The sequence below is a fragment of the Crotalus tigris genome, unplaced genomic scaffold, assembly GCF_016545835.1.
Source record: "Crotalus tigris isolate CLP2741 ecotype Arizona unplaced genomic scaffold, ASM1654583v1 scf7180000017573.2180621, whole genome shotgun sequence".
In the NCBI taxonomy this organism is placed as follows: Eukaryota; Metazoa; Chordata; class Lepidosauria; order Squamata; family Viperidae; genus Crotalus; species Crotalus tigris.
The window spans coordinates 355219-379431 of NW_024096483.1; the positions used below are offsets into that span (position 1 = coordinate 355219).

At 35.5% G+C, this 24213-nt stretch overlaps 1 protein-coding gene across 1 annotated transcript in view; it reads right to left on the minus strand.

Moving 5' to 3' along the window:
- The window catches only part of LOC120313877 (mitochondrial intermediate peptidase), a 53664-nt gene that overhangs the window by 18466 nt on the left and 10985 nt on the right, over nucleotides 1-24213 (minus strand). The window contains exons 7-14 of the mRNA XM_039356261.1: nucleotides 23272-23428; nucleotides 21374-21422; nucleotides 20955-21015; nucleotides 20357-20409; nucleotides 15868-16021; nucleotides 15254-15331; nucleotides 12760-12964; nucleotides 9883-9992 (exon numbers count right to left, since the gene is read on the minus strand). Of these exons, the coding sequence (XP_039212195.1) occupies nucleotides 9883-9992; nucleotides 12760-12964; nucleotides 15254-15331; nucleotides 15868-16021; nucleotides 20357-20409; nucleotides 20955-21015; nucleotides 21374-21422; nucleotides 23272-23428 (867 nt within the window). The remainder of the gene's footprint in view (nucleotides 1-9882; nucleotides 9993-12759; nucleotides 12965-15253; nucleotides 15332-15867; nucleotides 16022-20356; nucleotides 20410-20954; nucleotides 21016-21373; nucleotides 21423-23271; nucleotides 23429-24213) is intronic.

A 24213-nucleotide genomic window follows, 5' to 3' on the forward strand; every position in this document is an offset into this window, starting at 1 on the left:
ACAATCTTATGCATGGAATCATAATACATAAAAAATGGACTTTATATTTTAATGTAATATAAACTTTACAGTACTGATTCAATATCTTTTTTGGTTATCTATAGTCTTTTTTTATTGATTTGAACTGTCTTAACCAAGCATTTTTAACTTAAAGCTCAACCGAGGACTACATTATCCAGGTGCAGCCTGCTACTTCTTAGGCCATGTAATCCTGCCTAATAAACTGAAAGCTTTTCTTAGCTTCTAAAAAGTCTTGGTAAATCTTCAATCACACCACAAACTTTTACATGTGAAATATATACAATATACTAAAGCAATACAAAGAGCAGGTCTGGTGTTGTGGCTAGAAATTGGTTGACCGTGAATTCCAGTCCCACCTTTGGCACAAAACCAGCTGGGCAACTCTTTCAGTCCTATGAAGGAGGCAGTGGCAAACCACTTCTAAAAATATTGCCAGAAAAACCAAGGGTCATTTATAACATGCAGTATAAGACAGACAGCTTAAAGACTAGCAGAGTATATTCATGATCCCCAATTAGCTGTGAGAAAATATGGCAAAAACTCCTTAAATTTCATAACACACAGACAGATTCAAAATCAATTCAACTGGGAAACTATTTGCATCTTAGAGCAAGCCAAATAAAAAATGCTAGGGAATTCCTGAAAGCCTGGCATTCAGACAAATCAGCCATTATTAGACACATAGAGATACCTACCTTTACACAGCATTCAAAAGACAATTTAAAAAAACAGGAAGAAAACAAAAAGACTAAAATATATCCCTTCCAGTATTTAGATAAATAATAATAAAAGTAAAGTTGGAAGGGACCTTGGAGGTCATCTAGTCCAACCCCCTGCTCAGGCAGGAAACCTGAAGAAAGTCTTTGAGACCGATAAAATGATGTATCTTATATATCATTGATATAGTCCTTTTATAGGCCAAGTAGTAGCTGATACAGTAAAGAAGCCAATGAAGTAAAGAAATAAAGAATGAATATTGACTCTGCCATGGATTAACTAAATTGTTAACTATCTTGGCTTATTTAACATTGACATGCCCCCTTTAGTAATATGGTTTTTAAAAGAAATCTGACTTTAATACATAGGCTGAGAAAGGATAAGGAATAGGCACATTTAGAAATATTTATTTTTGTTTTTTATATTAATAATAACAATAGTAAAGTTGGAAGGGACCTTGGAGGTCATCGAGTCCAACCCCCTGTTCAGGCAGGAAACCCTATACCATTTTGGACAAATGGCTGTCCAGTCTCTTCTTAAAAACTTCCAGTGTTGGAGAATTCACCGCTTCTGGAGGCAGGTTGTTTCACTGGTTAATTGTTCTCACTGTCAGAAAGTTTCTCCTTAGTTCTAGGTTGTTTCTCTCCTTGCTTAGTTTCCATCCGTTGCTTCTTGTCCTGCTTTCAGGCACTTTGGAAAATAGCTTGACTCCCTTTTCTTTGGGGCAGCCCCTGAGATATTGGAACACTGCTATCATGTCCCCCCTCATCCTTCTCTTCATTAAACTAGACATACCCAATTCCAGCAGCCATTCCTTATATGCTTTAGCCTCCAGTCCCCTAATCATCTTTGTTGCTCTTCTCTGTATTCTTTCTAGAGTCTCAACATCTTTTTTACATCGCGGTGACCAAAACTGGATGCAGTATTCCAAATGTGGCCTTACCAAGGCATTGTAAAGTGGTATTAACACTTCATGTGCTCTTGATTCTATCCTTCTGTTAATGCAGCCCAGTACTGTGTTGGCCTTTTTGGCAGGTGCAGCATACTGCTGGCTCATATTTAGGTGATTGTCCACTAGAACTCCGAGGTCCCTCTCACAGTTACTACTATTGAGCAAGATACCCCCTATACTATACCTGTACATTTGGTTTTTCTTGTCTAAATGTAGAACCTTACTTTTTTCACCATTGAATTTCATTTTGTTAGATAGCGCCCAGTGTTCAAGTCTGTCCAGATCCTCCTGTATCCTAAGCCTGTCTTCTGGAGTGTTGGTTATTCCTGCCAGCTTGGTGTCATCTGCAAATTTGATGATTTCCCCACCTATCCCCTCGTCCAAATCGTTGATGAAGATGTTGAAGAGCACTGGGCCCAGAACAGAGCCCTGGGGCACCCCACTACACAGTTCTCTCCATGCAGATACGGTTCCATTGAGGACCACACGCTGAGTATGGCCAGTCAGCCAGCTATGGATTCATCTGGTGGTGATGCTGTCTACCCCACATTTTTCTATCTTGTCAAGTAGTAGGTTGTGATCTACTTTATCAAATGCCTTACTGAAGTCCAAATAAATTATGTCCACAGCATTCCTCTAATACACTAATTTTGTCACTTGGTCAAAGGATGCAATAAGATTTGTCTGGCATGATCTATTTTTGACAAACCCATGTTGGCTTTTAGTAATGACTTTGTTTGCCTCTAGATAAGCAAGGATCCATACCAGGCAAACTATCAGGCAGAAAACAAATCAAGGAACCACCAAGGAAGAAACTATTTGGCCTGTTTTGCCAGGAAACTGTATGTAAACTGTATGTATGTTCTGCCAGGAAACTTGTATGTAAACAGGGAGCAAACCCCAACTCATTTGCAGTGATAATGCTATCTAATCGGGTAATGAATCAGCTGCAATAAATTCAGAGAGTACCAAGGACTCCACAGTTGCAAAATAACTGCAGGGACTTAACTTAAGTAACTTAAAGTTGCACACCCATACATACACACACAACAATATATTAAAGTCTATACCAATTATTATATCTGGTGAATAAAACAAATCAGCTGCATAAAAGCTATTCAACACAAAAAAAATTAAAGTGGAAGTGAAAAATAGATAAGGAATGTTCCTAAAAGTAAAGGCTTTTTTGCATAGTAGTCATTCAGGCAAGATTATAATTTTTCCATCCAAAAACAGTCATATAATTATAAAAATTTAGGAACATTAAATAAGCAACGCTGTAATTTTCTATAGCACCATTTAACCAACACACATTTGTTCCGTACAGTAGTAATGCAGCTCTTCTGGGCCTTATTCCCCAGCTTTGGATCCTTTGATTAGGGTCAGACTTTTTAACTAAAGAAATAGCTCTCTTCTCCTCTCCAAACTGTAAAGAACATAAACATACTCAAAAAACACAGACTTCAATGCCCGACCACACACAGTCCTAATTAACACCATACAGATGAAAGCTAAACAAATGGACACAATATTTTCTTCCTAGCTCTTCTAATAAAAGAAAGTAGCTGATAATTACTACTTTACCACGTAATCTTTTACTCCTCTGGGCTCCAGAACTATAGCCCATAATGATGCAGTGGTATGCATTGATTAAACAAGGATGTGGCAGTAGATATGGAGAACAGGCCTAAATTAAATACACATACAATACTGCATCATTGTGTTACAATCTACATCTTCACTCACACTGCAACATGATAAGTATGTTCAATACAAGAAGGGCTATAAGAGGTTCTAAATATTTTTGTTTTCTTGTTAAAGGAGGTTTATGGCATTTTTGGCCTAGCAGTTCTTAAAAGTAGGTAAATACAACCCTTAGATGAACAACAACACCTGACATATTATACCATGTCATTTATTTTTCCAAAAAGAAAGCCAAAATGGAGAAGCCACATGTAAAAACTAAGCAAATGTTATGATTCAAGAGCTTATAGAACAACCTTTAGCAGCAATAACGTGAAGTAATCATTTTCTGTAGGACTTTATCAGTCTTTTCACATTGTTGGGGAGGAATTTTGCCCCACTCTTCTTTTACAACATTGCTTCAGTTCATTGTGGAGTTGTGGGTGCTTTCTGAGCTTAGTTGTTTGCCTGAAAACATTTCATTACTCAACAACTTAACCTCATCAGTGAGAGTCTCAATCTTGCACTTATGTTACCTAGCTGGATAAAGAAACATCTTCAAGCAAACAGCCAAGCTCAGAGAGCACCAACTGCACACTCCAACTGTGAACTATATGTATTTTCTTCTTTCATGATTTTATTAAAAATAAAAGGAGGTGAACGAGCTCAATTATAACATGAAAGATATATGCAAGTCCCATGTTAAATTAAAGAAGATTGCCAGATTCCATGATTTGATCTTGAACATATACCTAACACTTTTTAGAAGAACATAAAATAACAACAACAACAATAATAATTCTCCCCTTCAGATATGCTGAATTTTGAGTCTAATTCCAAAATGGCAATGGCACTGGGTTAGGAAAACTGAAATTTTAATTCACCTGCAAAGCACTCAGCTGGGAGGACGATGCCTGAAAATAGTTTTCATGTTCAATTGTTCATTGTGCTGTTCATACTTGCTTTTGATATCAGCCTTCCCCCCCCAAAGGTGTTAACATTTTTTTTAAAAAAATGCAGTAGTGATCTCCATTATTATCTTCTCAGTTGCCTATTTGGTTTGAACAGCCATATGTTTTGCAAGAATAAGTAGTGAATGAGTGCACAAGGTGAAATGATTATGCAAGGCAATTTGAATTTATCTTGTATCATTCAGAATAACAGAGTTGGAAGGGACCTTGGAGGTCATCTAGTCCAATCCCCTGCTCACTATACCATTTCAGACAAATGGCTGTCCAATCTCTTCTTACAAATTTCCAGTGTTGGAGCATTCATAGCTTCTGGAGGCAGGTTGTTCCACTGATTAATTGTTCTGTCAGGAAATTTCTTCTTAGTTCTAGGTTGCTTCTCCCTTTGGTTAGTTTCCATCCATTGCTTCTTGTCTTGCCTTCAGGTGCTTTGGAGAATAGCTTGACTCCCTCTTCTTTGTGGCAACCCCTGAGATATTGGAACACTGCTATCAGTAAATGAAACCTTCATATTCAGAAACAGGAGATCTATGAGTATGCAAGGAGACATACCACAGAAGATGCTTTTTTTTGCTGCCTTTAGATGTGGAAAGAAAGAATTGATTTCTGATATAATTCAACATCTTCTTTCATTTTAAATGTCCTTTTGACTGGTTATGTCTTACTATGGTACCCAAAACATTTAAAACAGATTTTTCCATTTGCACATTTGGCATCTCCCCACTGAAGTATTATTTTTTTTGACTAAAAAACTAAAAACACTGGGAAACCTTTCACAGCAGTAAATGGGTTTATTTTATGGAGCTCTAATTCTTAGCAGAGCATCAGTCAAATTGACTTTTCCAATGTAATTTGCATTTTTCACAGTTTTATATTTTAACTGTTTCAAATCACATTCCCCCTCCCCAAAAAAGGGTTCTGAACTGTCAAATGTCATCCTGTTTAAGACAGGACACAATAGCAGAACTCTGATAATTGATGTTTTGGCAAACCACAATCCCACAAAGATACTGAATAGAAACTCAGGTTTGCAATTCCCTGGAGCAAATGAAGGGAGTTCTTTGTTATTGGGAATTGGGCAACACAAATAAATAATTTACCTCTGTGCCACAGTCTTTAGGATACTTGCAAGGAGGAAATACTGTATTATCCTAGCACAGTTGAAGCACCATATTAATCCTGAGATCAGAGCTTCAGCATCGGAACAAAGATGTATCGCACGTGATATTTTCCTCCATACCTTTTTATGGCAAAACCACATTTATATTCATCCTGTTGTATGTGAAAATTATAGAACAACTTATTTGGAAGACATGCATATTTAAAAATTGCTTGACAGCAACAGTAAATATGCAATTGTTGCAAATTATATGTATGCACTGTTTTGACTGACAGAAGGTCTTTAAACATAAGAAAAAGTCTATATATGAAGCACCTCTAATTATAATTTATTTATTTCAACAAGCTTTGAGCCAAGATACCTCAAATAGACAACTTACAAAATTTGGACCTCATGACTCCCATGGCACTGAAATTTGACAAAGTTCAGCATTGCCATTTCAAGACCGCCCTGCTGCTGCATTCAACCATAGTTACATAATAATCATTTCCAATCATCTGTAACAGCTTCCTCAAGACAATGGGGAAACCAGGGGGAAGGTTAAATCTGATTAGGATTGCTGATGCTCCCTACCATCTTCCCATAAGGGAAGTGGGGAAGTTGGCAGGAAGTTGCAAGTCCAAGGCTAGCAGGTAAGTAAGTGGCTGTTACCTGGTGGGGGAGGGAGCAAGGGAGTAAGAAGTGCAGCAAGGTCAGGGAGGGTGCAGAAGAATGCAGCGCAGCTCAGAAAGGGCGTACAAAAGTGGGGTCAGAGGAGGCTGTGGTGCAGGGAGGGTGTACAGGGTGGAAGACTGGAGGAGGATGCATAGTGGGATAGAACTTACCCACAAAACTTGCAACCTTTGCTGCCAGCTTCCTCACTGGCATTGTCCCTGCAAACTTTCTAAAAGCAAAGTCAGTGGGGGAGCTTGTAGCAAATCTGTAATGGTTTTTGCTCTCGCTGTTTTTTTTGCCTGCTCATGGTCATTCTGTTGAATGATATTTAGATAAGAAAATATCTCTGAAACAATGACCTAACTGAAACCATCACCCAATAAGTCATGGGTTTTCTAGTTATACTTAAGGCTAGAATTTCTAAATACCTGCTAAAAATGAACAGAAAAAGTATCATGTTAATGATTTATGACTCTTTCAAAACGTCAACATACCTTTTACAGAAACAATCCAGTAGACATTAATTGCTAATCATGAGTTTACGAGAGGCAACATAGCTTTTATTTACAGAACCAATGACAAATTAGAGGAAGGTGAGCCTAAATCTGGAGTACTATGTACAATTTCGAGCACTACATTTCCAGAAGGATAGTAACAGATTAGAACAGATTTGGAACACGGTGATGAAAATGATACAGAACTTGAGGACATGACCTATCGGGACAGGCCGAAGGAACTTAGGATATTTAATATGGAGAAAGAAGACTGAAGGAGACATACTATCACTGTTCAGCTAATAAATGGGTGCTGTAGGAAAGATGGTCAAGAACTATTTCTCACTGTCACAAAAATTAGGACCAAATATAATGGGCATAAGTTGTAATGACCTACATTTCATATATTTATAAAGAAAGAACTCCTAATGATAGAGTCAGTGTAATAGGGGAACAGTCTATCTACATATATTAAGGCTTCTCTCCATCTCTGCAGTTTTTTTAAGGGCCTGCATGGCCACCACTAAAAGATGATTTAATGTATGCCTGTATTATTAAAGGTGTTTGGTCTAGATGATCCTCACGGTCCTTTCCCAAGTCCATAATTCTTTTATTCTGTTTATCACATGGTCGAGATATTTAAATAAGCAGAACATGTATATTCATTTAAAAATGAAATTTAGAGGAGCAGCCCTCCTCCAGAAGAGTCTATTTAGGACATACCGAAACATCAGGAGGAAAGGATAGAACAATGACTAATTGGAAATAGATGTAAAGAAACAAATGGAGGGAAAAGGTAGAAGTATCAAAATCCTGCTATTCACGGTTAGATGATATTAGAGACCAGCTGAAACAAAAAACAGAGAAAGAGTAAAGAAGATAGTGGAAATCAACAGTCATATACACATATTGATGAACTCAGTGGGGTGTAGTTAAGTACACTAAGTAATGTATAGCTTATATTGTATAGGTATATACAGGTTATAAAATTAGGAATAGTCCAAAGGAATAGTCCTAAGTACACTAAGTAATGTATAGCTTATATTGTATAGGTATATACAGGTTATAAAATTAGGAATAGTCCAAAGGAAGTAGAATTCCTAATATATAATTATCAGTGGATTGATATGTGGATTGCACTGATAGTTATTCTCTTAGATGACTAGATAAATTCAAACACATTACAGAAATTCATACTGTTTCTGAAAAGCTTTAGGGCAGAGTAACTTGAAAGGTCCTCAGGCTGTAGAATTTAGTGAGAAATATGACAAACCATTAGTGAGAAAAGAAAACTGCCCTTGGAATTTCCTCAGTTTGATCTAGCAAAGCAAGTCTTATGTAAAAGACGATATACAGACTAGACTTTTATTGAGAAGTAAAAGCTGTTTTAAAAAGCACTATTTACTGAGTGTTTTCACATAATTCCTTTGTTTAAGGAAATTTCACTTCTTAGTTCTACTTTTTTTTTGTTCCATAACCAAGAATCTTTGATGAAAAGCTTTTTGCATAATTTTTTGTAAAACTGACATAATTAGGAGCACTAAATCAATGCAACACTTTTCAGTGAGCATAACTAATGAAGAAAAAAGCAAGCATGTTTTTGGCTCCACTTCTAAGAGATTGAAAACAAGATTTTCCTAAAACAAGATAGATTGTAAGCAAGCCACATTATCATAACAAACAACAGGTTTATTCTCAGATTCTGATTACACATATTTATATTTAAAATTACAAAGTATGAAACATTTAAACAATCATTATTTTTAAAATAATTCAATTTTTTTAAAAAATATACATAAGAGGCAAATATTTAAAATCATTAAAACAAAAAAGCAGTTTCAGGAATCAATCCTAATCCTACCATCCTGTCTATTAATCAAGTCAAAATTAAAGTTGACTCAATTGCTTCCTGGTGCACAGCAAGTTTATGCCAATCAATTTCCACAAGAGATCAGACTTGGGAATATGTAAGAAAGATATGGGTTCTAAATGCTTGGCTCCAAATTTGTAAATTAAAAAAAAAAACCTACAAATTCTGTTAAGGCATTTGAAAAAAATAAGAGATGGCAGGTAGTAAACAATAAAGGTGAAAACTGAGTCTATGGACCTACTTTAAAGAAAGCATGTTTACCATTATTCTGTACAAATAATTCCTGGATGCATTTTTCTTTCAATTCACAATTCTATTTCGTAATTCCAGAAAGTGATTAAAAAGTTAAATTTCCTTTGCAATAGAAATATCTATGTGATATTAATGTTAGATGTTTAGGTTCTGGAATATTTTTAATTTAATAAGCAGTATTGTATAAGCAAAACACTTCCAAAAACTGTTGGAAATAAAACTGCATGGACTCAAAGACTATGTGGATCATTTCTGCTCCAAAGTAGGAAAGGGTTTTTTGAAGGGCATGGGCACTGATGTTATACTTCCTCATATCTCCTTAGAGAAGCTGTGTCTTTTTATGGATTTGCTTTGTAGCTCTGCAATCCCAGGAAAATATGTATTGCGAGATATGGAGACACTGGCAGCCTGCCCATGCTGACTCTGAAACATCTTGACACATACTGTCAGCACTTCCTTACTTCAAACACATTCTTGGGAAAATATGCAGCTTCTTTAAAAGGATGCCAATAGTTGTGGCATGCATGCCCACGTCTTTTCTAGAACACCTTTTTTGCTCTATATATCAAAAGTGCTGCACCTTCATGTACACAAGCAGATCTACTGAAACCTCTTGAAGAACAGTCATTCCAACCTAATTTTTCAACTGAATTTTATAAAAATAGTCCTTTACCTACAACCTAATTCAAGGTCACGATGGCACTGAATAAATCGTCATAATTAGCAGTAGTTATGTTCTGGGCTCTTGGCAACCGATTCACACTTAGATGCAATCCTGCTTTATGACCATATAGTTTGGTGACGGAAATTCCATTTTCAACTGCCATCATAAGTTCAGGAGTACCTGAATGTCTGTCTGATCCTGATAAATAAGGAAAGTCTGCTATAAAATACTGAATATCTGAAACAGCCTTTACCATCTTTTGGATCCCTACTCTATTAATGTTTTGAAAAATCTTATAATGCATAAAAAGCTAAGATAATACTGATTTGTAACAGCCTGTTTTAGGAAGAGTTTTTAAAAGACAGATTCAACAACTACACTTCTGTTTGTATAATGGTTAATGTGAGAGGAGAAGTGAAGAAAATAAAATACTTTTTCACTTAACATTAGGTAATTGGAATGATTTAGGAAAAAAATGTTTTCCTACCTGACCCGTTTTATAGTGTCTTGCAAATTGGTTCACCACTCGGTAATCATTTGCAAAGTATTCCATTAAGATAGAAGGAACTTCAGCAAAGTCAGTAGAACACCTTGTACCTATAGAAATGATATAAAAAATTGATACACAGGAAGCTAAAACATTTTTATTATTTTTTTCTGTCTCTCTCAAAACCTTTCTCAACTTTCTGTTTTGCACTCATGATAAGCTGTAATAACTCATTGTCGTATAAATATTTCATTTTATAATATCACTCAACTTATTGGCAGGAAAGCTAAATTTATACAGTACTCCTACATATTTTCAGCAAATCACAAAGTAAAACAAAATATTTGAACAACCGGGCGAGGCACCTTATGAAGCTGTGAATCACCCCTTTTATAAACTTACGCCAGGCTGCAACAAATCTGGTCAAATGTCTAATTGCCTTAACTCTATGCTTTCTTAAAATATCAAACTATGCCTGAGAATTTAATCCTGTCTGCAAATATTATCATCCCCATCTGTTTAATGAGATCACATATCTAACATTCATATTGTTTCCTTTATTGTTTAAGATGTCAATCATTTAAAAAAACAAGTTTTTTGGTTTGCTGCTTCTTTTCAACTATTTTGAGACATCTGATGATGAAATAATTTCTTTCTATTACAAAAGTCATTCCTCAAATCAAGCTTTTCCTCTCCTATACTTGCCTATGTGCTTCAAGCCTTTCCAGAGTGCCAGTTTCTGGAACAGCAAATACAGAATCTGTTATTTTGCAAAAATTGTACCTAAACCTTCCTCAGAAAAGTTGCTTTTTGGAGCGGGAGACTCAAAAGACACAGCATAATAATGTCAAGATGTTAAGAGAATCATTGTGGCTGGTGGTCTACATGGAATATAGATTTGATTCTACCCATACTGAATGTGTGTCAATACACAGGACTTCTAAGATAATCCCTAGGTTGCACTTGAAAGGGTGTCATATTGGCCAAAATGTGTCTGAAGTGTCCAGTACTGTTCTTACTGTTATCAGAAATATGATTACAGCTGGTAATCTAGTTTAAACCTTATCCATCATACTAAAAAGTATGTGAAAGACTAATGGTAGGATGGCTAGCAAAGTTCAGCATCTATGACACCATACGGAGAAAACATATCACATGGAAGAGTGAGATTCATGTGTAGGAAAGTAAAAGCTAAGGCACGAATTAACAAAAGAAACAAAAATGCACTCAGCATATGCCTGTGACCCTCTTCAACACTGGAGGTTAGGTTTTAAAGAGGGGAGTGGACAACTATTTGTCTGAAATAGTATAGGGTCTCCTGCTTGAGCAAGGGGTTGGACTAGAACGGGGATCCTCAACCCCCAGGCTGTGGACCGGCAACCATCCAAGGCATGCCAGAAACTAGGTTGCACAAATAAGCAAAGCCCCATCTGCGCACATGCAGGATGCAGGCAGCATGCGAAATCAGGCCCCTCCCCATCCCCTGGTCTGCAGAAAATTCTCCACAGAACCAGTCCCTGGAGGCCAAAAGGTTTGGCCGCTGGACTAGAAGACCTCCAAGGTACCTTCCAACTCTGTTATTCTGTTAAGAGAATGGAGAAAGGGATATAAGTTTGAATAAAGATAGCCTGTTCCTATTGATTGATAAATGCGTGTAGGAAAATAAAGGCGGATAAGGAAAAATGCATGTAAGAGAATAACTATAACAAAAACGAAGTGAAAGATATTGGATAAGGCATACACAGAGAAAAAGATAGCTGTAAAGAATATAACGTGCAAGCAGCAGACAAGCATGTGAAGCTCCATTTATGCAAGCAGCAGGCACACATATGAAATCATCCCCTTCCTCTCGCTGCCACTGCTGTTCCACGGAGCCAGAAAGATTGGGGACTGCTGATCTAGGAGACTAAATTAAATTCTTGCAATTGCACATGTCAGTATTCATGAGACTACCAGCAGGAAAACATTTTTAACAACAATGGTATGCATGACAGGGTTGCAAGGAAAAAGTGTATTCTCCCAAAAGAACATCGCTACTCATTTAGAGTTGGCAAAACATTACATGGATAAGCCAAGCAAATACTGGAAAATTGTTCTGTGGATAACAAAACCAAAGTGGAATGTTTTGGCTTGAATGAACTTACCTGGATTTATTTAATAAGTAAGACTATATGTTGGTTGACCCATGATGGTGCAGTGGTTAGAATGCAGTATTTCAGGCTAAATCTGCCCACTGCCAGGAGTTTGATCCTGATCGGCTCAAGGTTGACTCCACCTTCCATCCTTCTGAGGTTGGTAAAATGAGGACCCAGATTGTTGGGGGCAATATGCCGACACCGTAAACCACTTAGAGCACGTCAAACTTGCGACGTATTGCGACTTTTTTCCCATTGCTGGCAATGGGGTGGGTGCGGTTTTGGCATGACGAATCCAGCCTGCAGGCCGGCAGTTTGACACGCCTGACTTAGAGAGTGCTGTGAAACACTATGAAGCAGTATATAAGTCTAAGTGCTATATAGCTATTAGTTCATTTTGACAGCTCTCCGCTACTAAACCTATTTTTAAAAGTTTTGAAAGTGGATGCATTTGTTTTGTTTCCACATCAAAACATGTTTCCATTCATGAAGACCTTTATATGCAGTACCCCCTAATAAAAAGCTATGTGTGACTAAAAAAGAATTGTGCAGACCTAGTTTGTGTCTTATTCAGACTAAAATATTTATACTGCTAGGAATCAGTTTGCATCTAATACAGAAGATCATGTTAAATAGATTAGAAGCCAGTATTAAACAAGGAAATTATTTTTTTATATGCAACAAAAACCAATATGTAGTGTACACATCATAAAATACTTGGCTTTTAATACTGATTGCTTACCTGTGACATGTTGATAACGTGTTCTTCCCAGCATGGAATGCATAGCATGTCCCATTTCATGGAAGAGATTCTCCATCATTCCAGGAGTGAGCAACGTTGGTGAACTATTATTGGACTGAGGTAAACTTAGCATGATGACGACAACAGGAAGTTGATATTCTCCATTTTCTTGCAGTCTGCCTCCACGGATTGTAAAGTGACAATCCTATATTTAAAAAAAAAAAAACACACAACACACTCACACAACCACTCTCTATCAGAAATATTCAATATTTTGCCATGTTAACATCTGAAAGTAATATCAGCACAATTTGTAAGAGTCACAAACTGTTTATAATTATAGCATTATCTAAAATTTTAATTTTTGAAATATATCAGAACTGATGTTGAAGTACTTTTATAGACTTGACTAAGCAGAACAAGGCCTTTTGCAGCACTTAAATCTTCTACATATTTTTTAGATTTCTTTTATAGTTTACTTTTAATTTCAACTGAACACCAAATCCCTGAATTCAACTGAAAATTTGAATGAAATTTAATGCACGCCTGCCAACCAATACGTAGTATGTTTTCTGGGCTTTGGGAGATCACATTTTCTGTAGATGATGTGTTATTTTTGAAGGATTATGGAAATTCCTATCTCCACTAAGCATTTCATTCCAATAGTACATGGGAATTTCCTAATTAAAGTGCCTTTTGGGAAGGTATGGGAACTTCTGGAACAAGGGAACAAGAAAAGCTCCTTCCATGAGCTTTCTCTCAGTCACAGATCCTAAAATGTAAGACAGTGTAATTTTATACTTTTAAACATATTCTCACCAAACCCAGAAAGCAATATCTTTACATAGAACTGTACTATCAGATCTAAGAATGGGACCTGATATGTATATTGCTTAACACAATGTTCCAAAATGGCCAAGACCAAGCAAGAAATATCTAAGATGATAGTGTTATTAAAACATGCAATTAATATAGACATAATTTTATATCTAAAGTAATCTAACCTAACCACTTTAAAGGAAAAAACAGTTTCCAAACATATTCATTCTGATTTGGAAAAAGTATAATCCAGTTTTAATGATTACCATTCTTTTTCAGTTGTGAGAACATCCTCCAGGTATTACTGAACTACAATTCCCATCAGCCCAAACCAACCAAGAATTATGAAGAATTATGAAAGTTATAGTTCAGCTACATCTGAAGAGACATAGATTCCTACCTAAATTCTGATATAATAGAATTCATTAGTTGAGTTATGTCTACTTTTCTGTCCTTAAAATATTCAAAGTTGAATGAATATATAAAGAATAATTTTATTAATTCCAATGTGGTTTTTGTTTCAATCACAGAATGTTGTCATTTAGTAGTAGTAGTAGTAGTAAAGTTGGAAGAGACCTTGGAGGTCATCTAGTCCAACCCCCTGCTCAGGCAGGAAACCCTACACCATTTCGGACAAATGGCTGACCAGTCTCTTCTTAAAAACTTCCAGTGTTGGAGCATTTACTGCTTCTGGAGGCAGGTTGTTCCACTGATTAATTGTTCTCACTGTCAGGAAGTTTCTCCTTAGTTCTAGGTTGCTTCTCTCCTTGATTAGTTTCCACCCGTTGCTTCTTGTCCTGCCTTCAGGTGCTTTGGAAAATAGCTTGATTCCCTCTTCTTTTACAAAAGGCTTACTGTATACTGCTATTTGAAATAGGGTTTTGGTTTCAAATACCAGTGTTTGTTTCTGATACAACAAGAAGGAAAAAGAAACTCATGCTCCACTGATCAATCAGAATACGGAAAAGTAAACTATCTCCTTGGATATGACTCAAGACAAGGGTCCCCAGCCCATGGGCCATGGACTGGTACCAGTCTGTGGCACACCAGAAACAGGGCTATGCAAACAAGCAAAGCCCTATCTGCAGGATGCAGGCAGCACATGAAATCACGCCCCCTCCAGCCTACGGAAAACCTCTCTTCGTGGAATCGATTCTTGGTTGGGGGCCACTGCCTTAAGAGAATATAGCCAGTGGTCAAAATATTCTCTATGCACTAAAATGAAGAAAGGCCACAAAAGAACTAAACATTAAAGCATTCTTTCCCCCAAAGCCCAAAGTGATGGGTTTTGTCATTCCCTCATTTAAGGCTATGTTAAATGTTTTATTAAGTTGTTTTCAAAACAATGGTTACTGAAAGTTGTCATCTTTTCAGGCCGTAATTCTGGATATCTGAGGTGGGACAGAAGGAATTTGCAAATATCTACTTCTAATGCAGGAGACATCAAAAAAGGAAAGTAGTTATTCTGATTCTCGATTATCTGCACTATTTTTGTATTCTTAAACATGTTATTATTGCAAAAATACAAAAAAAATACTTGGATTTAACTCAGATTTTTTTTTACCAAATGTAATTTTAGTGGCATATCCTTAATTTGCTCTGAATAATCAAATAAGTTTTATTGGAGGGTGGGGATAAGATAAATTCAAAGTGATCATTGATGTTAGAGAGTTACCTGATGAGGCTTGTCTGGCCTTTGAAAAAAGTCACAGTAAATATATCCCAATAATCCTTCTTGTTCATGGACAACTGCCTAAAAATAAAAGGTGAAAGTTGAAAAATTGGCCACGTAGTGAACATTGATAATTTCATACCAAAATCTAAACAGAAAAACTGTCTAACTGCATTCCACATTTGATTTTCATCTAATAATGGAGGCAGTTTGAAGACAGAATCAGTCTGAATTAGTTTTGTCATATGAGCATTTAGTGGAATCCTAGCTGTTCTCAGAAACCATCTTAGTGATTGCTAGAGCTTAAAGTCTACAAATGCACATAAACCTAGTAAATCTTATTTTTTCCTCAATCACAGATTTAACACTGAGTTTAATTTCCATACTGTTAATTTCTCCCAAGTCCTACTTAAATCAAATAAATTATGATTGATGAAATAGAATTTCAGCAAGATTAAAGCAGACCTAATTTAGCATAGATTCAACTCAAGTAGCATAATCAAAGCTTTAAATAGATAGTGGAGAAAGATTATTATTGTTATTTCTACTTAAAAGATGTAGTATATTTATTCCTTTTGTCTCTTAACTATAAGACATTTAGAAATTAAATCTCTTACCAGTTTACGAACATCTTCACACCACACTTCTCCATTCTCAGGCTGTTCAGCATAGAGAGAGATTCCTAGAAGCTTATTGAACAAAATGTTCAGTCCATCCATACATGCCCCAAGAGAGAAAAAGGGACAATATAGGGCTGGTTCAATATTATACCTAAAACATCCAAAAAGAATGTGTGTTACAAAAGAACACGAGGCTGTCCCACCTAAATACATCACCAACTGGGTGACTTTGGGTCAGTCACTCTCTCTCAATTCAACCCACTTCACAGGGTTCTTGTTGTGGGTAAAATAGGAGGTGGAAGGTATATATGTTCATTGCCTTAGATTGTTAATAAAGGCAGGATACAAATAAATAAAATAAAAATAAACTATCTCATATATATTGATACATGTATATGCACTTGCTAGCAAGACTGGAATTTTATGAAAATTGCTGAGCTTCTGCCCCCAAATGTAAATTATGTATAAAAAAAGGTATTTTAGACAGTTTGTATTTCCACTGGTCTTTATGCTTATTTGAATCACATTGATGGGACATTCTGTCTGAAGCAAGGAAACCCAACAACCTATTGACATCATGCTGGACATTACCGCTGGGTGTGAGAAGTGAGATCAGCTAGATGATGGACTCATAACAACATCTTGTTTTAGGCATGATATCAGATCACAATAGTTACACAAAACCTAATAAGCACAGTAGAGTCTACAATATATTTGGTTGCCAATATATTGATTGTGCCATATGAAGTAAGAAGACTTGATTATAGGAAACTGATATATTGATTGTGCCATATGAAGTAAGAAGACTTGATTATAGGAAACTGAAAGTATCGAGAATATAGCAAACAATGTAAGGACATAGTAACATGTACAAAAGATAGGTAGAAGACTGGCAGATGCATCTATAAAGACCAACTGTCAGTCAGAAAATATGATGAAAACTTTTTAATTTCACAAAATTTGGACAAATTCAACCACAGTTTCAACTGGCAATCTGATATTTTAGATCAAGCCAAATCCCCAAATGCTAGGGAATTCCTGGAAGCTTTGCATTCAGACATCATTTATCACTAGACACATAAACTCCATTTAAAAGTTATAATCAAATGCCTTTAAAAAATTTTAGAAATTTATGTGGCAGCCCATGTTACTTGCATAATTCCAGGTGGCTAATAAACCAGTTCATAAGAAAAATATATAACCCCTGTGATCAAAACAAAAGGCATAGTTAAGTTAATCAAATAAATGTGGGTCATTTTGCAAATGCTTCTTGGGAGCCTTAACTATTCCCAAAATACTGAGCAGAATATTCTTTTCTACCTTCTCTCTAATGTTCCTGCCTATCTTTATCTTTCTTTCTGGGTTTGTAGGCCTTACGAAAGAACTATGAACTACAGCTATTCATTAAGCTTTGGAGAGCCATCTGAAGCCTGGAAGCATTTTGAGAATCAAAGTGACATTCAAGCCTTGCTACAGCATGCCAGCTTCCTAATATAATGTAATTATTGTTGATAGTATAGGTATATTGTATTATATTGTAATATATTCTATTGTAATATATTGTTTGCTTTTTAGAGCAGATTTTGAAATTTATATCAGAAGTAACATTAGACTAATATATCACATAACCAACTGAATAGAAAACTTTTTATTGTGTGATAGCCCAACATACATAGCAGTAAAGTTGATAAATTAAAGAGGACATTGATTTACTTGAACTGAAATCCTGATTCATATTAAAAGGAACAGTTTGTAGGATCGGTGAAGGTTTCTGAAGAGGAAAGAATCCAAGGATTTCAGTTTGGCTCAATAACATTTTTATAGGCAAGAAGTCAGGTTGACTGGTCCAATGAAGTAAATAAAGTTTGTTCATTATTATTCATGAACAGCATGATTCAAACATTAAAGACTGCTACTAAAGGGCAATAATTTCAGTGGGCCATGATAAACAATTATTTCTAAGCCTGTATGCTTCCAATGGTCTAAATAAAATACAGGCATATACAATTACTCTCAATTAGTCTGTACGTTTGGGGAAAATATGTTTTGTAAGACTGCCATCAACTTTGCTAAATGGGTTTTTGATAGCCTTAATTATGAAAATTATTATATTTAAATATCTATTATAAATTATTCAGCTGAAATTTCATGTGGCATTCATTTACCACAGTTTGCAAGGCAAAAGATTCTGTATTGTGTTGTCAAGAAAAAAATAAACCTTTAGATAAAGGGTGTTCCACTGAGTGGCGATTTGCCAGAGGTCCTGTCATTTTGTCCACACTCTTGAGAATGGGAGGTTCCTCAACATATTTTCTCTAGAAGTCCTGGTCATACAGTCAATTTTGTCCACAAAATTGCCTCATGTTAGGCTAAAATATTGGATTTAACTCACAATCACCCATGGCTTTGTGGTTAAGACACATTTTGAAACAATCTACAGTATATTATATATATCCATTTTATGAACTCTCTCTCTCTCTCTTCAGACTGCAACCTTAAGCCGTCTTAATAGATCATCAATGTCTAAGATTTTTAACCTACAACATTTCCTGTGTAGCATCCATATGTGTATACATGTGTATGTGTATTTTTCCTCATTTATAAACAAAATCTGAATATATTTTTCAAAATTCATAGAAATGTATTTTAACAGTTAAAATAATACAGACCATCCAAAATTGATCACCTAGATGCTCAGTGTGCCTTCAACCCAAGTTTAATTTGATGTTTGAGGCTTCTAAATAAGCAAACATAGGAAACCCCACTGAGCTTCATGGGATTTATTCCTAAACATACAGTTACAATCTTAGTAATAAATATAGTCAATCAAAACCTGGTGAATTGTACCCTTATGCACAATTTTCCAACTAAGACTGGAAATTATGTTCATTCATAGCCCAATCCTATGCATGTTAATTCATAATTATGTCTTAGTACCTCATGCAGGACTTATTGCCAAATATCTATTTACAGGATTAGGGTCTTATAGAAGCCTGAGCATGTTTAACTAAAATTACGTACCATGCTAATAATTCTAAAATCTACTGGATTTTACACTCTAAAATCCAATAGAAGAGAGAATATGTAGTTCAGAGTTCAAGTGTCTTTAGTGCTCTCTAGGTTTGGTTGTTTGCTTGCAGATGTTTCATTACCCAACTAGATAATATCATGAGTGCTAGTGAGTGTGAAGTTTGCTCCCTGTTTGTATACAATAGTTTGCCCCGCCAGTGTTTGTGGGGTGTGTGGTTTTCTCCTTGTAGTTTCTTGATTAGAATATTATTTTCAGCTTGTTTATTTATCTAGTGTTAATCTCCACTTATTGGAGTATTGGCTGCTGGAGATGACGTGTTCTGGTCTTTTTGTTTCCTTCTGAACTTTTTTAGTGTATATTTTGAATGGCATATAAATTTGGTTTACTGTATTTCTATGTGTCTATGGATGGCTGATTTGTCTAAATGTCAAACTTCCAAGAATTCCCTAGCATTTTTTGTTTAGTTTGGGCTAGGATTCTTAGTTTTTCAGATGAAATTATTAATGAATCTGTCTATGTGTTGGGAGATTAAGGAGTTTTCACTGTGTCTGGGATTCAAATTCTAGAGCCTCAAACTGCCTGTTTCTGGTACAAGAAAATACACCTTAATTAATTAGAGACGGTTTAGCAATTTTTTAATATTAGCAATTTTTAATATATGCAAAGCAAACTTATTTCTCCCAAGAGCTGCATTTTTTAAAATGACATTTATTAATTTAATCCCATTACTTCATCTTGTATGCTACTCTGAAAACTCAAAGCATGTACAACTACAGTATTATATTAAAATACACAAAATTAATTGTATAATCTTAAACAACAATAAGTCCCTAGTGTGTCACTATCTGGGCAGCAAAATCCTTCAGATACCTCAAAATATGTCTCTGAGGAACCATGTTTCATAGTTTTTCAAAAATATAGTACTGAGGGGATTTTAATATAGAGTAAAAACAATAATGTATCACAGACCATTATTTAAAAAAATACAATTCCGAGTAGAATGCAAATCACACTGCTACTGTGAGATAGTAAATCTAAAAGACTGCTCATCCAAAATAAAACTTTACAGCGGTGGAAAAAAAGAGTTATATTTAGGCAAGAACTCCCTCTAGTGTTGAAATATCTGAAAATGCTATTGCGGTTATCATAGAGCTAGGCTGAAAAATTTTGCTGTGTCCAATAAGATTTATCTGCTTCCTTTCCCTTCCAAACTAATTCATTGCAATTATAGGATCCTCTGTATTGACTCTGAAGATAACTGAAGTGATTATTGGAAGATTTCTCTGCTCTTTGGTTTAAGATTCCAATTTAAGGTATTGACATGGTAAATATCTTATTTGGGCAGGAAGAACCCCAAAAGGAGTTATTAGGGAGTAAACCTAACCTTTCATGCCTAAGAACTCTTAATAATAATTAAAAAAAACTAGAGAGTTAACCGATGGGTCCAATGCTTACCTCTCAGCACGTAAGACACCACTAAGGTATGGGTGATCCCAAGGCATTAATTTCTGAAAATGAAAGAAACCAAATCTTGAAACACTAGCAGAGTATTCTAGCAGGTATCATATCGAGGGTTAAGTTATTATGAATGATATTTTAATATACTGTACAGAGGGTTGTGTTTCTGAAAGCTTTAACCGTATTATTTTTCAAATACACATGCTATTTTATTATTAGGGCTGTATAATTAAAGTATTAAAAATATAAAAACAAACAAAGGCAGAAAGGAAAAAGATAACGATCCAGTTTTATACAATATGTATAATTTCTCAAGTCTGATTTCATTCTTCTCAACCTTATATCAATCCTGAACAGGTTTAACTTAAGATACCATATTATATTTTCTATCTTAACATTTTATTTGTAATGTTAAAAGTAGTATCTGTCTTTTAGCATTTTATTTCTTAAAAAATATTAATCCTAAAACCAAAAACTGAAATGACATGAATAAAAACAAAATTCTATCAAGTCAATTTATTGTTGGAATTATTGCAAAATTTTTAAAATTAGGTTCAATTTAGATAAGTTAAACAGGAAAAAATGCATCACTTACTGATTTGAAAGGATATAGTTTCATTTTCATACCTTCCATCATTTCAAAATCCTTTTGAGTGCTACAAAACAATTTTATAATTAATTTTTCTTTAAATTCTTTAACTTTAATTCATACAAAGATAAACATAACTCAAGCAAAAACTGAATAAAACTTAATCAGAGATGCATATATTCTTCATTTTTCAGGCCTTTTCCAATAACATAATACTAAAAAAATATTGGGAATATTTTCTTCTCCCCATTATTAGAAAATAATTAAGAGTGTTTAATATTTTAATTAAGGTTTGAAAAAGAAAATAAAAAGAATGAGGATATTTTAATTCCTATTATATTATGAAATTACAATTACAAAATTATTTTTGCTTTGAAACAAAATTAATTTGCTTTCTGAATAAAATTAAATGAAAAAAGACTCACCGACTGAATAATTTATCTGAAAGCTTTGTAAGAAACTGCATTACTGTCTCTAAAAAAAAAAGAAACTTTTAAGAAATAACACAACTGTAGTTTTTATATAAAATATATTTACTAAACTGCCTACAATTAAAAACTGAATTAAAATCACACTAAAAAAGGCTGAATAGTAATCAGTATTTTAGTACCAAGGTAGCTATAAACAATGCTAAAACTGAAAATATATTGCTGAATAAATCCAAGTCTCTGAAGATAACAATGAAATGCTGTTTTTGAGCCTTGTAGAGAAATAAAATGGGCAGAATTTAATAAGCAGTAATATTTAACACTGAATTCAAGATGAAAACTTGGGTATGGTAATCCTCACTTGCCAACAACCTCATTCAGCGACCGCTTGAAGTTGCAACGGTGCTGTTCCCTTTTAGCCTGGCATCAGACATGACTGAAGGGAGGAGGGTTCTTCCATGGAACAGGAAACTTAAACCCTGACTTCTAGGGAGAAAAGGTGTTAACCCTGTCACATGATTGTCATTTACAGTTAGTACACATCCTATGCTTGACCTATGTTTATCCCCCTTGCAGAGCAGAGAGATTGGAGAGGAAAGAATGTAAGCACACTATAGATAATACACACTGAAAGCATTGCATTGGCATTTGTTAGCACACTATACAAACAGACTGGTATATTCCTTATTCTGTGAAGGGGGAAGAGAAAAAAAAGCAATTTCTGAAAGCAATCTCTTCTGTGTCTGACCTGCTACCTCCCCTCTGTAGAGAAGAGAAATTGGAGAGGAAGAGATTACTAAGTAATTAGGCACACAATGGTGTATATACTAGGCTGTTTGTGCAATGTGCTCTTGACTGCTAGTCCCAGTGCATTGCTTTTGATGTGTTTTTCCCTTGTGGATCTGCTTACTCTTTTTTAATCCCTTTCTCTCTAATGAATGTAACATGTAAACATTAATTCCCTTCTTGTTAATTATCCCAGCTTCAGGATGAGCATTCCAAAGGATGGGGGAGCAGTGTGATTAGTATTGTCAATTTTAGAGCTGGAAAGGACTGTGGTAGACTTAACATCTGTTTTGCTTAGGGACAGAGTTGCCAGTGCTAATTGTGGTTACTAAACTGGACTACCTGTATTAGTACGTAAACCCAAACATGGAAACTTCAGCATTAAACTAGACTATTCACTGAAATCTATACAGACAAAGAGCAATTTTAATGTGGATCAGTAATCATTGCAATAATAATAATCAACAATAAAAGAATAAAAGTGTTTCCATTTGCTGATTTTACTGACACTTGTTTCTTTGGAATTTTTTTCCTGTAAAGATCAAATTAACATACTGTGTTGATCATAGTGTGGCAAAATGAAAATCTACTCTAGGAAAAAAAATATTTTTTAAAAAATAAAATCCCGCAAACTTTTAGAACAGTGGTTCTCAACCTTTTTAATGCCGCGACCCCCAACCGGTCGTAAGTCGAGGACTACTCAACCAGTCGTAAGTTGAGGACTACTCAACTGGTGCATTTTGGCGGGCTCAGCAGGGCAGAGACAGCCTGGACAATTCCTATTGGCTTTTGAAAGCCAATAGAATTAGACTCTATTCAAGAGAGTCTATTCTATTGGCTTTCAAAAGCCAATAGAATAAAAGGGAGTAGCACAGCTAAGGAAAAGGGGGAAAAAATGGCGGACTGTGTTGTTTGGCGACCCCCGTGAAATGGTTGTTCGACCCCAAATGGGGTCCCGACCCACAGGTTGAGAACCACTGTTTTAGAAGATTACAAAATGTAACCATTATATTTCTAGCAAAACGCTGCTCCTAATTCTGTGCAGTAGTCTGTATAACTAGCACTGGCTCTCATCTCTTCCTTCTCCTTCAGTGCAAAGATGCATTTACCTGGGGTTTGGGTCATTGTTCCTTGAAGAGCTCGATGAGCAAATGTATCATAGCCAACTAACTGGGCCAGAGCATTTCTACTGGCAAGCAATTCATCTAAACATTGTAGTTGCTGAATATTCGGGTATAGAAAAACTTTGTAGGCGACTTCACGTACCTAGAGTTAACAACAATGAAAACAATGAATAAACTTATATAAAGTAGCATATAATGTTGACAGTTAAACTACCATCACCATATGTGTTTTATAATAAAAGGCTTTTACAATAGAGGAACTCCCAAAAAAATAGACATAAGCAGTTTACAAGTAAGCCCTTAATTTATTGACCTCAGTATCAGACTTCAGGTACCTTGGCTGTTTTTTTTCCTTCTCTGATAATGAAGTGGTTCGCTACTGATAATATGAAAAAATTGATCATTATTCCATTTGACAAACTAACAATATTTTTATGAATGTATCTTGTCTTTTTCCTCTTTTTTGTATATATCACATGTCACAGAGTCTTTTAAACTACACCTAATTTGTGACATTGCCTAATTTGGTGAATTCAGGACAGCAAAAGAACCAATTACAACACAAGCCCTTAAACAACATACTCAAGCCCTCACCTACTATTGCTCACTATTCTCCACTCTTCCCCACTGCTAAAATACTCCTTGTAAGTACTGCTAAAAAAACCCATCTCTTTCTGGTTGCTTTACTTCCACAGACACACACCTTCCCTCATGTGTATCACAGCACAGCTTTTATAGTCAGCTTTGCTGTACTGGTGAGAAGGCTTAAAGCAGGGATCTTCAAACTTGGCCCTTTTATGATTTGTGGACTTCAACTTCCAGAATTCCTCAGCCAGGCTTGCGAGGCTAAGGAATTCTGGGAGTTGAAATCCACAAGTCATAAAAGGGCCAAGTTTGAAGACCCTTGGCTTAAAAGGTCTGCAGAGA